The 17,496-nt window shown below is 42.9% G+C and overlaps 1 protein-coding gene across 1 annotated transcript in view; it reads right to left on the bottom strand.

The window, feature by feature from the left end:
- Window positions 1-17,496, bottom strand: part of Dnah3 (dynein axonemal heavy chain 3) — a 205,173-nt gene extending 187,677 nt beyond the window's left edge. The window contains exons 1-6 of the mRNA XM_045143809.1: window positions 17,338-17,496; window positions 12,477-12,581; window positions 11,715-11,943; window positions 6,179-6,248; window positions 5,661-5,835; window positions 1,973-2,162 (exon numbers count right to left, since the gene is read on the bottom strand). Of these exons, the coding sequence (XP_044999744.1) occupies window positions 1,973-2,162; window positions 5,661-5,835; window positions 6,179-6,248; window positions 11,715-11,943; window positions 12,477-12,581; window positions 17,338-17,358 (790 nt within the window). The 5' untranslated portion in view covers window positions 17,359-17,496. The remainder of the gene's footprint in view (window positions 1-1,972; window positions 2,163-5,660; window positions 5,836-6,178; window positions 6,249-11,714; window positions 11,944-12,476; window positions 12,582-17,337) is intronic.

Genomic DNA, 17,496 nt, shown 5'->3' with positions numbered 1-17,496 from the left:
ATGGAGGTAAGGGCACTGGGACAGAGGGATGAGCATGCATGGAGGTAAGGGCACTGGGACAGAGGGACGAGCATGCATGGAGGTAAGGGCACTGGGGTAGAGGGATGAGCATGCATGGAGGTAAGGACACTGGGACAGAGGGATGAGCATGCATGGAGGTAAGGACACTGGGACAGAGGGATGAGCATGCATGGAGGTAAGGGCACTGGGACAGAGGGATGAGCATGCATGGAGGTAAGGGTACTGGGACAGAGGGACGAGCATGCATGGAGGTAAGGGCACTGGGACAGAGGGACGAGCATGCATGGAGGTAAGGGCACTGGGACAGAGGGACGAGCATGCATGGAGGTAAGAGCACTGGGACAGAGGGATGAGCATGCATGGAGGTAAGGGCACTGGGACAGAGGGACGAGCATGCATGGAGGTAAGGGCACTGGGGTAGAGGGATGAGCATGCATGGAGGTAAGGGCACTGGGACAGAGGGACGAGCATGCATGGAGGTAAGGGCACTGGGACAGAGGGACGAGCATGCATGGAGGTAAGGGCACTGGGACAGAGGGACGAGCATGCATGGAGGTAAGGGCACTGGGGCAGAGGGATGAGCATGCATGGAGGTAAGGGCACTGGGGCAGAGGGATGAGCATGCATGGAGGTAAGGGCACTGGGACAGAGGGACGAGCATGCATGGAGGTAAGGGCACTGGGACAGAGGGACGAGCATGCATGGAGGTAAGGGCACTGGGACAGAGGGACGAGCATGCATGGAGGTAAGGGCACTGGGGCAGAGGGATGAGCATGCATGGAGGTAAGGGCACTGGGGCAGAGGGATGAGCATGCATGGAGGTAAGGGCACTGGGGCAGAGCGACGAGCATGCAAGGAGGTAAGGGCATTGGTGCTGGGGGACGAGCATGCATGGAGGTAAGGGCATTGGGACTGAGGGATGAGCATGCATGGAGGTAAGGGCATTGGGGCTGGGGGACGAGCATGCATGGGGATGAAATGCCTTCCCTTTAAGTTGATTTGATCAAGGAACTGCTAGTTATGCCATGGCAGGAACATCAGCTGGATGTGGTTAATTTAAAGTGATATGAACAGATCAGTAAATCAGAATTGGAAATATTCAAAGCACAGGAGAATTTCAAGGCAAGATGAATTGAAAGTAAAGATAAGAATTTCTATGAATGCACATATTGGAAGGACTGCTGTGAGGTGCAGAAAGAAAGCTCTCTGGAGAAGGGGCAGGATGTGAGGCAGGTTGTAAATTTTGGATGAGCTCTTGCAGTGCATAGTGCTGTCCCTGTGTCAAATCACATCTGAGTCGCCCAGAACTTGTTTGAAATGCAGAATCTCTGTAATGCCCTGGATGCACATTCACTGAATTGGAATCTGTCTTTTAACATGGCCCCCAGATTATGTGGGTGCACTTTAAAGTGTAGCTAATGGTAGTGTCGGCATTATGATGGTTGGTGGGGTGGTATTTGCATTATATAGGTTAGAGGATATATTAGGCAGGGTCAATGGAACTAGGGTGGTGAGAATGATGGTTAGTCTCAATTGTTAAGTGGATTGTGAGATGTCTAGGAGATTAATAAAGCTTATCTGTGAGGACATTCCCAGAGAACACTGGAATGTGGCTCAGCAACTGGGGAAGACCCTCTTTTAATGTGGACAGCTCCTTGTGGTAGACTGGGAGCCTGCAGAGAAGAAATGCAAAGGCAGAACCTGCTACCACAGGCTGACTCTCTCTGCTTTCCAGGTGCCATGAGACACGCAGCTTTGTTCAACACATGCTCTTGCTATGATCTGCTTCTGGGCAGCCTAATAGCTGGTCAGGAGTTGAGAGCCAAAAGAAACCATTCTCCTCTCAGGGGATTTTGCCAGGTGTTTTATGACAGCAACAACAAAGCTGGCTCCACAGAAAGACAGTGTCCCTCATCCAGGAGCTCCCTTGCCTACCTCAGCCCAGCCTTACCAATGCTTTTCATGAGGCTGCAATAATAGTCATTTTCCTTCTCATCTCTAAGTGCATCCTGCAGGGGTTCCAGGGCAGGGCTTGTCAGCAGCATCTTAGGAATCAGCTTTTCAATCCGGCCCATCACTTCATCGTGTTCTGGAGCGATCATGTCTTTTCGGATGCCGTTGGTCAAATAGTAATAGTATCTCTTCCATAAGCAAAGCAGCAGCAAGAGAAAAGATTAGGACTGGGAAACTGTTCTCCCCACCAGCAACGTTGCTGAAGGGATCAGCATCCATCTTCATTCTCCTCTTGCTAGCACCATGTCTTCTGGGCCTGTCACTGCACATCCACTGCACACAACAAAGTCGCTGGCAAGGTTTCCTCATGACCCCAGGGGAGCCGATCAAAGCCCCAGAGATTTCAGCGTAGGGTAATGAAAGGCTGTTCAGATGCCATGCAGTGAGGAATGCTGGGTGGAGGCAGTGTATATGGCCAACTAAAAGAGGAGGAATGACAATCCCCTAAAGCAGACTCCAGCAATTCACCCATGGCCCCTAAAATTCAATGCTCTGCTACCAAGTACTTCAGGAGGCTTGATTTATGCAAGATTTGCCTCTAAACTGCTGGTGGCTCTAAAAAGAGATAATTTCAGACTAGTGAGAGGCACCAGCTGTGGGAAGGCTGTGGAATTTGAGTGCTAGCCCCAGTAGTTCAGTTGGAGACAGTAGCTGCGGGAAGGGTTGGGAGTTTGAGTTCTAGCTCCGACAGTCCAGTTAGAGGCTGCCTTACATTTTCTAGCCTGAACGGAAGCAGTTTATACAAAGGTGTGCTGACCAGCGAATATCCTGAGTTGAAAATGCACACCTACCAAACACTCCAGCTTAGCAACACAGTATACCAGAAAGTATCAGTTGTGTCTTCTTGTGAGTGGCATCCCTGGAAGATGTGCCTCTCTACAGCCAAAAATGGCAGGATAGCACTACAGCTAGTCCAGGAAGAGGGTGAAATTCAAACCCTAAAGTCTGTATTTTCAACTAAATGCCTATCACTTTTGAAGCATCATAAAGTAAAAGTGACTGAGTCTAATAATCATAAATCAGGATAATATACATGAGGTAGTTTGTATTGTATAACTTCTCTTATTTTAAAAACTAAAAGCCTAGATAGAGCTGGAGAGATGGCTTAGCAGTTAAGGTGCTTACCTGTAGAGCCTAAGGACCCAGGTACAATTCCCCAGTACCCATGTAAGCCAGATGCACAAGATGGCACATGCATCTGGAGTTCATTTGCAGTGGCTAGAGGCCCTGGTGCACCCACCCATTCCCCATCTCTCTCTCTGCTTCTTTTGCTCTCTCTGTCAATAAATAAATATTACCTAGATAGGGAGGTATCAAGTAAGACTTGCTAAAATGAAGGCTTCCAGGCCTTCCTTGGGCAATAAATGGTTTTATTAAGAGCCTGTGGTAATTCCTACATTTAGGCAAGTTTGCAAAAACCTGTATAACAATTTGCTGTTGCTGGACAGAGTCTTGCTGTGCAGCCCAGGCTGGCCTCAAACTTACAATTGCCTTGCCTCAATTTCCTGAATTCTGGGATCACTACACCCAGCATCATAGCTAAGGGCAGTGACTTGGTAGCAGGGAGATCTGACTGAGGTCATAGCTTTGTCTCTTACTATGTAACCTTGAGCAAGTTGCTTAATCATGCCTGAGCCATGGGGAGTACATCATGGCATCAAAGTCTTGAATGGATTCAAGGAGCTTGAGGAAATATTGCCAATCACACCTACTTAGTCATTGTGAGCTTTTATTATTAATTATTGTATAAACCCTATGCTTAGTGTGGTAGTTTGAATAGATTGGCCCCAATATATTCAGTGTTTATTAGTTTGTAGATTGCATCTGCAGCCACCTGGCTGGAGGCAATGTCACAGGGAAGATCTTAAGGTGTGGTGGTGGGTTTGAGATTTCAACCTAAAGATATGCAAAGTGTGCCTAGCTAGAGTTCCTGAAGTGTGCTGTGCTATGTAGCTTTTAGACTTGTGCTTCTCTGTGTTTGGTCCTGTGAAAGCAGGCCAGCTTCTTCTGCCATTATGGAACTTCCCCTGGCTCTGTAATCTTCAATAAATATCCCTTTCTCCATCACTGTGCCTGGTCTGGAAGTTTATCTCAATGAACCTGAGGCTGTCTGCTATACTTGGTCTAAAACTGGTCATTGTTGCAGTCAGGTTCACAATGCTGGCAGAAATCACCTGACTCAAAGCAGCTTTGGGGAGGAAAAGGGGGGGGTTATTTTGGCTTTGGCTTACAGACTCAAGGGGAAGCTCTGTGATGGCAAGGGAAAACGATGGCATGTGCAGAGGGTGGATATCAGCAGCCCCTGGCCAACATAAGGTGGACAATAGCAACAGGAGAGTGTGCCGAACACTAGCAAGGCAGAGCTAGCTACAACACCCATAAGCCTGCCTCCAACAATACACTGCCTCCTGGGGGTGTTAATTCCCAAATCTCCATCAGCCGGAAACCTAGGATTCAGGTTACCTAAGTTTATGGGGGACACCTGAATCAAACCACCAGTCATATTTTAAGAAACAGATTAGAAATTCAACCATCTATCTGGAACCAGGAAGGTAATGCTCATAAGCAAAGTGGGCTGGCTATAAGAAGGTGAACAAGAATGGTCAGGATGGACACCAGCTGAAGAATATGTTTCTTATTTAAGGGAGAAAGCTACTGCTTAGTTTCAAATATTTTAGTTTCTTCATGAAAGGTTGGAGGAGCTAAGGAGATGGCTCAAAGATTAAAGGCGCCTGCTTGCAAAACCTGTTGGCCCAAGTTTGATTCCTCTGCATCTATGTAGAGCCAGGTACAAAAAGTGGCACATGAAGCTGACATTTGTTTGCAGTGGCAAGAGACCCTGACTTGCCCATACATGCTACATACAATATACACAAGTGCAAATAAAGTTTTTTTTTTTCCAAGAAACATTGGAAATCTACTTTGTGTGACATTTCCCTCATTTTCCAAACGTATCTATAGGCAACACTGAGCCTATGATAGGGTTACTAGCAGAAGCATACGACATGATGATATAGTCTTATACTAAAAATTCCCTGTTCAGTGGGCATGGTGGTGCACGCCTTTAATCTCAGCACTCGGGAGGCAGAGGTAGGAGGATCGCCATGAGTTTGAGGCCACCCTGAGACTACATAGTGAATTCCAGATCAGCCTGAGCTAGAGTGAAAACCTACCTTGAAAAAAATAAGGGAAAAAATTCCCTGTTCATTATTTATGAGAAAGTCAAACTTAATTGGGTGTTCTGTTTCTTGTTTTGCAAAAATCTGACCATCTTTGCTTATGGGCCACCATTTTACAAACTATGTACTAAGATGATCCAAAGGCACCAATTTCTATGATTGATCTCTCTCTCTCTCTGTATGTGTGTGTGCCCACCTCCCCTCCCTCTGTCTCTCTCACATAGTCTCATCCTCACTCAGTGGTCATCATGGAGTCTGAACTCTTTTTACTGGTGCTAGGATAGAACCCAGGGCTTCATATATACTGGGCAGGTGGTCTACCACTGTGCTATACCCCAACTCTGTCATAGGGTCTAGATTCTAGTATTCTCCAAGTGACTCTGCCACACACCAGTGTGCATCACTCAGATGCCAAGAATAATTTAGCAGGGGGTGGGAGGGATGTACCTCCAGGTCTAATTCAGATGGTTTTTTCTCTTTGCTTTCAATTTCCATCTCCTGCCGCAGCATCACATCCATCTGCTGCTCAGGGCTCATCGGCCTGCTTCCTGGGAAGATCGCAGATCTGTCTGCATCATTCCTCATGCGTGAGCAGGTTGAGGCGGTACAAGTCAAGCAGGTCCTGCAAAGTACACACAGTTCGGCCCCTGGAGCTTCTCAAGAGACACTGTGGTGTCAGACCTACCCGTCTGCAAGTTGAGGAAGCCCTTCTCCTTTGTGTCATCCCATTATATCTGATTAGTGCACCTTAAAGACAACCCCAATCATGCAACACTTCACACGCATATTATCTGGTTAATCTATTTTTGTTCAGAGCCTTAAAAATTGGTGGAGAAAACCCCATGAGCTACTAGATATCTGGGAATGCTTTGAAGCCAAGTAGCAGTTGTTTGTTTAATGAGATCAGAGCTGCTTTGGTTCAGCTGGGTTCCCTCCATTACCTGTTACCCACAATGACACCTTACCCGCTAGGATCCTCTTTGTTTCTGAAGGAAAATTTCATTTTCTTTCTGCTGGGCTCTGATGAGGTTTTAGCTGTTGAGTGGAGAAGAAAAACATCAGCGATGAACAGTGTCCCTGGGCCATTCTCTGTCCGTAGGGATGAGACTCTTGGGTATAGTTTAGGAGTGCGCTAAGGATATGACATGGTGGCACAAGTGGGCATGGTGCGGTGGCATGAGGCAGGTGACGTGCGCTTCGCTGGCCTCCTTAGCCCTATAGAAGTGGTTTTAGTCACACCTTGACTCGGAGCTGTCCAGCTCTAAAGTCGGGTGAGTAAATCCCTCCTCAATTTGCTTCCCAAACAGGGTACGTTCCATCTTTTCCAAGCATTTGTTGCATTAATATTTAATATTTATCTGAAAATACACTCAGACTTATAAACTTAGTGAATTTATTTTTCAAAGAAGAACATATGAAGATCACAAATAAAAAGCCAGTATTCTCTTTAACAAGTATACAATGCTTGCTAATAGAAAAATACATTATTGCTTGCAACAAGTAGAAGGTAGCCACAGATAAATTGAATAACTGACATAAAACAACTTTAGTAAATTTTAACTAGGTAGCATGACTTTCCTAAACATTCTATTCTAGAGTTGGAAGACAATAAGTACAGAAAAATATTAAATACACATTGATATAAAACTGGTAGTTTAAGGGAATCAAGAGAATTGAGATTCCCAGTTAAAATGTATTCTGAATTCATTGTTTTTTGAGTTTTTCAAATATATACAATACCATCAAACAAAATACACTGAAAAAAAATGCATTGCTTAAGAAGATGGTCTTCCCCTACAGCATTTGACTGAAGGATTTAGAGAAATAAAGATGGAAGGTGTTATGAAGGATGTTGAGCAAGAGAAGTCATCAATGGTCTCACCTAGTGGTGGACCCTACATCCAATACTACCCACCTGCCAGGCAAGATACACCCACTGTACAAACAATGGCATGACTGTTAATGGGGGTAGCCAACTGCTTTCTGAATTGATTTCAGACCTGATACACAGGAGGGAATTCATGCCTGGAACTATAAGCTTGGTCAGAAGCCCATAGCTAGGGAGGTCATAAAAACCCCATGGGGAACGTACTCTTGTTATTTTGGTCACTGGATGTATTGTTAAACTGCATTATGTTTATACCCAGATTAGCTCTGCTCTCAACTTTTGTCAGAAAAACTCTCCCCCCACCAGTAGGTAGGGGTTATTGCACAACAGCTCATCAAAATGCTAAAAATAAGTGACTGTTGGGTGCTCAGCTCTACACAGGTCATCTATTATCCACTACAAGGCTCAGGAAACATCATGGAAAAGGAGACAGAAAAAAATGTCAAGAACTGGAAGATGAGGAGTAGTGCTGGGGAACTCTGTCATCAGGACATGACATGGCCATTACATACATGAACTCACAACAGCTGTGGTTACCTGCACAAGACCGGGACAAGATAGGGCCAGTCAGCCCTCTGTGGGAGCAGATGATGGCTGCTGGGAAAGAGTCATTCTCTTCAGCAATGTACCCACTTGTAAGTGGTGGGAAGAAGGGGTTAAGCAAGAGTGGGAGGGGGGTGAGGGAGGGTAATGGTATACATGTTCAAAACACAATATATACATGTCTAATATTGTCAAAAAATTTTAAAGAAGATGGCCTTTTGAATGAGACAGAAATAAACAGAGTGGAAAGTAAAAATTGCAAACTTGCCTTCTAAGTTCAGAACAGGTATGAATTTGATCCAGGGCAGGGCATGCTATGGGGAACTAGAACCAGGCTTCAGAAGTAGAGTAAAGCTGAAAGGTAGGGGTGCTGTGATGTAGATAAATCACATGTCCTCAATTCCTATGGTGGCTAGAGATGGCACAGAAAGGCTGATGACAGCTAGATCAACCCTTACACTGCTTCAGGGAGCAGGTCTATATGATAGTTAACTATCACCCTAGGATAGAAGTCACAAGACATCAGGATGAGACTTAGCGCTCTGAGAGGACAAATGGAAGTATATGAAAAATAAAATAAAATAAAAGAGCTAAGCTGGACCTGGTGGCTCCAGCACATACCACTTATTAGGGAAGCTGAGATGAAACGACTTCAAGTTCAAGGCCAACCTGAGTAACTTAAAGAGACCTTGTCTCAAAATTAAAAATACAATGGGCAGGGATTTAGTTCAGTGGAAGAATGCTTGTCCAGCATGTGTGAGGCCCTGGTTTTCAAATACCTAAAACTGCTGTTTTTGTTTTGTTTGTTTGTTTGTTTTGTTTTTTGTTTTCTGAGGTAGGGTCTTACTCTAGTCCAGGCTGACCTGGAATTCACTCTGTAGTCTCAGGGTGGCCTTGAGTTCATGGTAATCCTCCTACCTCTGCTTCCCAAAAGCTGGGATTAAAGGCATGCACCACCACGCCCAGCTAGAACTGCTGTTTTTAAAGGGTAGATTAAGACAGGAAGGCACATCAAGACCATATACATACTTACAGACACACACACACACACACACACACACACACACACACACACGAGATATATTCAAACATAAGAACAAAAATATTTATCTGTGATCAAAGAAACCAGGAGCTATCGTGAGGTGTAGGGTCAGGAGAGATTTGATATGGAGGCACAAGGAAATTTTCTGTAGTATGTGCTCTATAACTTGTTTAGATCCTATGTTATAGATAATTTTCCAGACTCATAGAGCTCAAAATTTAAGATCTGTATGTTTTACTATATAGGAATGATAAGTCAATAAAACTGGGAGGATGAAGCAAAATGTAGAGAAAAACACAACATAGGCAGAATAGCCAATGAATTTAACAATCAAAGGATTTGCAAAATGGAAACAATACAGCAATATCAATGTTGTCCAACATAAATGTTTAAAATCCTTCAAATACAAATATCCCTTAGTGAATAACAAGAGAAAATCAACTCAAGCAAGAAACTGAATAACAGATACTTAGCAGTTTTTGTCTTTTATGTTCAAAGGCTGGCTGGCTGAGAATTCTTGAGGCAACTAAATATGGGAAGAGCTAATATCTGTTATTCACTGATACCAACAATTTTAGAAATACAACATGGGGAATGTAATCTTCAAATTATGATTCAGGAAATGTATTAAATAAATGACTGAATATTTCTGAAATTAAAAATCATGGCATTTGGGGGGCTGAAGAGATGGTTTACTGGTTATAGCACTTGCCTACAAAGCGTAAGGACTCAGGTTTGATTCCCCAGGACCCACGTAAGCCAGGTGTACAAGGTGACCCATGTGTCCGGAGTTCATTTGCAGTGGCTGGAGGCCCTGGCATGCCCCTTCTGTATCAGTCTGTCTCTTTCTCTCTCCCTCTTAAATAAGTAAATCAATAATTTAAAAATAATTCCATTTGGAGGTGGAGTCTTTAGGGGTTAGTGCCCTTATAAGAAACACCTAAGAGATTCCTTGATCTCATCCAAAATATCAGAACACAGGAAGCATACAGCCATTTCTGAACCAGAATGAGAACCCCTGCATATACTGAGACAGCTGGTACCTTGACTGCAGACTTTCCAGCCCCTAGAACTGTGATTAACTGTTTGTAAGGTATGGCACTTTGTTACGAAAGCTCAAGGAGACTCAAACAAGAAACATGGTATGGTAGTTTGAATATATGGACCCATAGATTCAGGCTTGAATTTTGAGCTCCAGTGGATGAAGCCCTACTGAGGAAAAGAGGTCACTGGGGTGGATCTTGGAGTTCAGCTTTGGTGTGTTTTAGGGTGGATCTGCATTCCAACCCAAATGTGTGGAGACAGCAGTTTGAGTCTAGGCTGTTTGTGTTTGTTTGCTGCAGTTGTTTCTCTCTGGTTGGATCTGTGAAAGGCAGCCAGCTTCTTCTGCCATTGTTGATGTTTCCTTGGACACTGTAATCCTGAAATAAACCCCTTCCTTCACCATCAGCTGTGTCTGGGTGGATATTTGTCCCAGCAACAGAGAGCTGACTAAAACACATGTTATTAGCATCAAACCTAAGTAACATTGTTGAGCTGCATAAGTTAGCAGCAACAACAAAATATACTGAAAAGGCTGTGGTTGTAAGAACAGAAAAAGAAACTGGGAAAATCAGATGGGACCGTTAGAAAAATTGAAAATAGAAAGATATTATCATCCAAACAAAAACAGTATTAGACATGGCAAGCTCATTAGTGGACAGAGTTGAAGAGAAACTTAGTGAATTCAAAGATAATGACTGAAGAATCGATTTCAATATCAAGAGAGAAAAATGGAGATTTTGAGAGTTGGATACAGAACATATTGAATAACTCCAAAGTACAGAAAACAAAAATTTCTAGGAAATATCTATAAGCAGATATATGTACATGTGTTGGGATAAAATAACTTAATACCTATACTAAAATGTAGTAAGCAGCTTCCAAAATGGCCTCTCATGATCGCTGCTTCCCGGCATGCTTTTGGGTGTGAGGTGGACTACAAAACTAAATAACAAACAGAACATGATAACAATGGTAGTATGTACATGTCAGTTCCAAGGTTAATTTCAGAAAGAATACTTGCCAGGTATGGTGGCTCATGCCTTTAATCCCAGCACTTGGAAGGCAGAGGTAGGTGGATCACTGAGTTCAAGGCCACTCTGAGACTCCAGAGTGAGTTACAGGCCAGCCTGGGCTAGAGTGAGACCTTACCTCAAAAAACCAAAAAAAATTAGGTTAAACAATGTGTTGCTTGGACAGATCTTGGTCAGCTGATTTGCAGAGACATTTATCATACCAATAACTGGGGGCTAACTCCACAATGCACGACCCATTTTCATTAACAAGGAGGGTCTAATGGGAAGGGGTAGATCACAGATGAGCCTAAATAATGGTACCAAACTGCCTATATTTACTGAAAAGAAAACTAATAAATTAAATTTAAAAAAAAATAAAAAAAATAGACAAAACAAAACAAAACAAAAAGAATACTGCAGTTTTCTGACATGCTAGCACTGTCTTGCTCTCTCCTTCACTGACTCTAGTGAAAGTCAGAAACCATGTCATGAGCTGTCCATGACATCATATGGCAAGAAAGTGATGAATGTGGTGAACAGTCAGCAAGAACCCGAGGATATGCATGAGCTTGATAGAGCATCCTTTCCCAGTTGCCTTTTGATAACTATGGCCTTGGTTGACACCTATACTGCATGCTTGTGAGAGACAAGGAGCCAGAACTGCTCCTATAAGCCATACCCAGCTTACTGACCCACAAGAACTGCAAGATATAAACAGGGCTTGCTTTAAGCTACAATATCTTGTGGTAATTTGCAGCCATCAATAGCACAATTACATGAACTGTGGTTGGCATGGGCAAGCAATCCATAAATGTTAGTTTTGGCAATAAATTCCACCTTACAGGATGGGCAGAGTGAGATTATATGAAGCTATTATTCATGGTTAGTACACCAAGAATCAGAGCCAGGAATGAGAACCCAGACATTTCACGCCACAGCTCCATCCTGCACAAAATATGGCACATGGCCACAAGTACCTAATGGCTGCTTCTGACTAGTCTTCTCCCTAGGGACAGTGCCGGTGACTGGCTGGTAGACCTTCAGCAGGTCTTTCAGCTTCATGTCTTGGGCCATCAAGGAGTAGTTGTTGCCAATGGAGTCACTGGGTCCACGGTGGTGGCACTGTTCTTTGAAGGGTACGGCCAGAGTCCACGATGTGTGTTGCATGAGGGGTGGATAGAAGCTGTGTGACATGACGGTCTATAAGACAGGAAACACAAAGAGCAACCCAATCAGAGACAGACCTGGCAGCGTTAGCTCTACTCCCACTGAGATGGAATTTTTCCATGCCTCATGTTATGGTCTACCTTCTGACACATACTTTCTGCATGTACATCAACTGTGCTTCTCTGCCCTCTGTGACAGCTCTGACAACAAGGAAGGCAGTTAGCACTCAGTACCTGATAGCCAGGTGACTTATACCTCATGCTTTTCTTCCTAATGCACACGGTTCTAGGGATGGATACCCATCCTTTGTAAGTGAAGATGCAGATGTTCAGAGAACTTCAATAACACAGTGAGTAAGCAGGAAGGCCAGACTCATGGTCAACTTTATACAAGTGCATACTTTCTCATACTGCTACAGCCTTTTCTAGACAAAATCACTAAAGCTTAGAATTCCACTTGTCAAGGCTTACTGATTGACCTTCAAGCACCCTCTGAATACCTAGAGAGGCAGGTGTACTCTATACCTTGTCACTCAGAAGAGCTGGCAGCCAGGGGCAATTAATTACCTGGTAGAGTTCAGATGGCTCCTCACTTGCAGACACAGGCAGAGGGGGTAGCTCTGGTCGTGTCTGACAGTGGCTCATGTGATGTAATGAATGACTTTTGTCAAGCTGTGGGAAATGGAAACAAAGCCACTCTTTAGGAATTAGGAGAGGTTTCCAGGCCTTTGAGGTACCCAGGAACTGCAGACGTCCCCAGGAGAAGCTTTAAGTACATCATACTGTCCAGTTCCCCTCCATCCATCATATATGTTTTCTTTTTTACTCACCAGTCTGTCTAGTACAGTTAAAACGGAGTAAGTTTTAAAAATTGACTCTTACGTTTTACATATGCAAAGTTCCAAATAAAATATTATTCAAGAAGTCGATTTACTTATGTCTTTAACAAAAAACAAGCTACTCTCTGCATTCTTTAAGATAAAGTGTGGTCCACCATTCTGTAAGGGAGTGTATGCTCAGGTCAGGTGGCCATGGGCTAGTGTCTCCCACAGTAACCCTCAGTTCCCAAGAACCTATCCTGTCCCAGACACAAGTGAAAGTGACTGCAGCATTGAATATAATCATAGGTGACTTGTTTCAAGACTTGCCACGATGCAAGACAACTTCATCATAGACAGCCTATAGGGCTGTGCTGGAGACAATGCAATTTGCTCCAACAGTGAAGGAGAACCTGCTGGATTTATGGACAGGCACTATGAGTTATTTTTTCCTTTAGAGACAGTTTGAAGGATTCTCAAGTTCTGATTTTTTTTTTAAATTTTTATTAACATTTTCCATGATCAAGTTCTGATTTTAACCCCACACCATGACTTTGGAATTAGTTCTTGTGTAAAGCAAGGCATTTTTGTAGGATTTCATTTTCTTGGGTCTACAAATGATTCCACACAAGGTCAATGGTGAGGTACAGAGTAAAAGAGAGGCGTATAATTCACTACTAGCAATGTCCCCATCATGGCCAAACCAACCCCTCTCTGACAACCCAAGTTAACCTCCCCTGAAGCACTTGCCTCAGAAAATAACAACAATATCAAGAATATCCATCCACAATCCAGGTGATTATGTGCCAGAGACCGCAACCTTAAGAGATTTTTTTTGTGTCCTTATTCTTTTTTTAATATTTTATTTATTTGCAAGCACAGAGGGAGAGAGCGAGAGGAAAGAAGAAAGAATGTGTGCACTAAGGCTTCCAGCCACTGCAAACCAACTCCAGACACATGCTCCACTTGGTGCATCTGGCTTATGTGGGTGCTGGGGAATCAGACCTGGGTCCTAAGGTTTTGCAGGCAAGCACCTTAACTGCTAATCCATTTCTTCAGCCCTTGTGCCCTTATTCTTGTTTATGAAGCCAAGGTCCAGAGTGACTGGCACCCCAGTGACTTTTAAATGCACATCACTGCACCCACTAATTCAGAAACGGTAAGTGTCACTTATATAACAAATTACTTTAGGAAAGTTGTGCTCTAAAATTAAATGAAATCAGGCAAACTTATAAAGACATACACTGAGCTTGGGATCTTTGAAAGCACAGCATGGGTTCACTGATCTCATGGCTTAATTTAGTGATTATTAAAACTGGTAGCATATTAGGTTCACCAATGAGTATTTTATTCAAAGTTGGGGTGCTTCAGCCCTTCCTCAAATGTGATATGTTTGAGAACCAATGACCAACGTAGTTTTCATCTTATAAAACTTACTATGTAGATTTATTTTTATTTTTATATTTTTAAAAATGTTTTATTTATTTATGAGAGAGAAAGAGAGAGCAAAAGAGAGAAAATGGGCTGGCCAAGGCTTCTGGTCACTGCAAACAAACTCCAGATGCATGTGCCAACTTGTGCACCTGGCACTTGTGGGTAATGGGAAAATCAAACCTGGGTCCTTAGGCTTTGCAGGCAAGCGCCATAACCCCTAAGCCATGTCCCCAGCCCTGTTTTATTTTTATTTATTGTTGATTGATTGATTTTTAAGGCAAGGCCTCAGATCTTCTTGTCTCAGCTTCACTGCTAGCACTGTAGGTGTGGACCAGCTTGAACATGTTGATTTACTTCCTTTTCTGTTTTGTGTTTATTTCTGAACATGGTCTCAATTTAGCTGAGGCTGACCTGAAACTCATTCTGTTGCCCTGGCTGGCCTCGAACTCACAGTGATCCTCCTATCAGTACTAGGATTAAAGGAGTGAGTTACCACACCTGCCATCATATGTTGATCTCAGTCAAGGCCTCTGCCTTTTATTTTCCTTACCTCAATCTCAAGGACCTGAGAATTGATGGATCATCTCTTAAGAATTCTCTTTCCCACTACTGAAATTAATTCCAGCTCTGACTGATTTGAGGGGAATGAAATGGAAAACTCCCAGCGTCAACTGGAAAGAACCTCATCAACCACAGCAGGTACTATACCATCCAAAGAAGATTCTGGCAATAGTGCTTTCAAGAGCATGAAGTAGTTCATTATTTCTTTCAGGATTCCAGGTAAGATCTATATCAGTGCAGAGATAGAGCTGTCTGCATTGTGTCTTTGCAAGGAAGAATTTGTGGTCAGTGAAAATCTTGGCCTAGATTTTACATCTGTTTCAAATAAAAATCTTCATTAAAAGAACAACAAGCAAACATCACAAAACTGGAACATCTTGAGTAAGTTAAAAAGAGTAGGAATAAGACATTATAACCAAAAAGCCCCAACCTTGTGCAGCCAGAAAGGATGCTAACATTATTTGGGTGGTGTCTTGGCATTCATATTTCTGCTTGGTGTGAGTAAACCTGATTTCAGTACCAACTGGGAAATTACTCCTCTCACCAAAAGAAACAGGATATAATCCTGGAGCGCATAACTGACTTGATTCCAACTACAGTCCATCTTGTGCAATATGGCTCATCCCAAGGCCCTAGCTCCAAGCATGAAACACAGACCTGATACATGATGGTTGGCTCAGGTGTAGCATATCTAAAGCAACCAAGTGAGAATTGCCTTCACACTTCTTGCCAAAGATATTGAGAATGACACTCTATTTTCCATTTGTGTCAGTCACAAACGGTGAGGCTATGCATGTCTAGATTTCCAACAGTTATCTTTGTCTCTTGTAGAGGAAGTATGCCTTGGATTAAGCTAATATAGAGGAAAATAGAGTCATCAGAAGAAGAAAGACAGAGTTCCAATGACATTAGGGTGAACTCTTAATCCAACCTGGACTTGTTGCAGTTGATTCAATTTCAGAATGTCCATCAGCAGAAAACAGAGATACCATATCACACAAATAGATAAGCCATTCTTGAGATAATGAAGAACATGAACTTTAAGTATTTTGCAAAACAGACCAAGGAGTGACAAGACCACTGTAAGTCCAAATTAAGCTTTGAGGTACTCCATGGGCATAGGCTAAGGTTGTCCACAAAGAGTCATAAATAAGCTGATGGCAGTGAACATCTGAGTCCTTGGGACAGGAATGCATGGAACAGATACAAGGCCAGAACATCTAGAAATCAGTTCAAGGAGAGTTTTCTTCACCACATCTGCTAAGAATTCTCTGTGGTACTCTGGAGATAAGGAAGTTAGAAATTTTTGTAACAACTACGTAGCTATGTAAAATGGTTTGTAAAAATATTAGTGTTTGAGTTTCTTATTTGGTAAATTACAGGGAGTTTTCATTTCAGAGCATGGGCTTGGATAGATCATTACCAATCTAATTTTATAAACTTTTTATTTTGACTGCTCCTCTCGGTGCATCAGATGGCAACCTGATGAGTCATAGTTCTTATAAGCAAGATTCTGGGGCTGGAGAGATGGCTTAGCAGTTAAAACACTTGCCTGTGAAGTCTAAGGACCCAGGTTCAATTCCCTAGGATCGACATAACCCAGATGTACAAGGTGGTGCATATTTATGGAGTCCATTTGCAGTGGCTAGATGCCTTGGTACACCCATTCTCTCCCCCCTCGCTCTTTTTCTCCTTTCTCTTAAGGAAATAAATAAATAAAATATTTTTAAAAAATAAAAAGGGACTGGAGAGATGGCTTAGTAGTTAGGGCACTTGCCTGTGAAGCCTAAGGACCCATGTTTGACACTCCAGATCCCACAAAGACACACAAAGGTGAGGCAAGCGCAAGGTTACACATGGTCGCGAGGTGGTGCAAGTGTCTGGAGTCCAATTGCAGTGGCTGAGGCCCTAGCATGCCAATTCTCTCTCTCTCCCTCTGTCTCTCTGTCTCTCTCTCTCTCTGTCTCTCTAAAAAAATAACAAATAAAAAATAAAAATGATGCTGATATCCTGGTTTTGTAGAAGTAATACATTGGAGAAGTTCATTTGTTTATTTCCTTTTGGTTTGGTAAGACAGGGTCTTAGGATTCTGGTTTCTGGATCCTCTCTACTCTCTGTATTTCTCTACTTCATACTTTCACTTTGAATGAACTCTTGCTCTGCTTGAAAATAACAAGGCAGGGTCTTGTTATGTAGGCTAGGCTGGTCTCAATCTCATGATGCTCTGTCTTAGCCTCCTAAGTGCTACAGGAGTACAGCATATGCCACCATGCCCAGCAACACCATTTTGGTAAGATATGCCATCTTGCACAGGGATGTGCAGTCAGAATCAGGATCTGTCTATTGGGAGATATGGTCTTAATGGAACATGGACAACAGGTTTTTGTTTCTAAAGCCTTTACAGTCAAACTAGAATATCTCCACAAAACTAATTCAGCAGAAACCTATTTCAAAGCATGCATCACAAAAACGTGATCAACATACTTGCTAGGTCAAAAGACTCTAATATGTCTATTGGCCTATGAGCAAAATATCCCTCTTCTCATATACTCTCAGATTTCCTACATGTTGAAAATACAAGTCAATAAAAAAACAGACCTTAAATGTCAACCTACCTTTGGAGTTGAGCAGTCCATGTTGCTTGTGGAATCCAGTCTAATTCTACCTATTTACAAAATGAATCAAGAGCTCTCTGTTCTCCGGGAATGAGTCTCTCCTATCCAGCTACTCTGAAACTCACAGTTCCTTTATCACATAATAGGAATGACATCGGC

This window comes from Jaculus jaculus, chromosome 2, assembly GCF_020740685.1.
Source record: "Jaculus jaculus isolate mJacJac1 chromosome 2, mJacJac1.mat.Y.cur, whole genome shotgun sequence".
NCBI lineage: Eukaryota > Metazoa > Chordata > Mammalia > Rodentia > Dipodidae > Jaculus > Jaculus jaculus.
The sequence above is the reverse complement of the archived record's forward strand: the minus strand, read 5'-3'. Positions and strand labels throughout refer to the sequence as shown.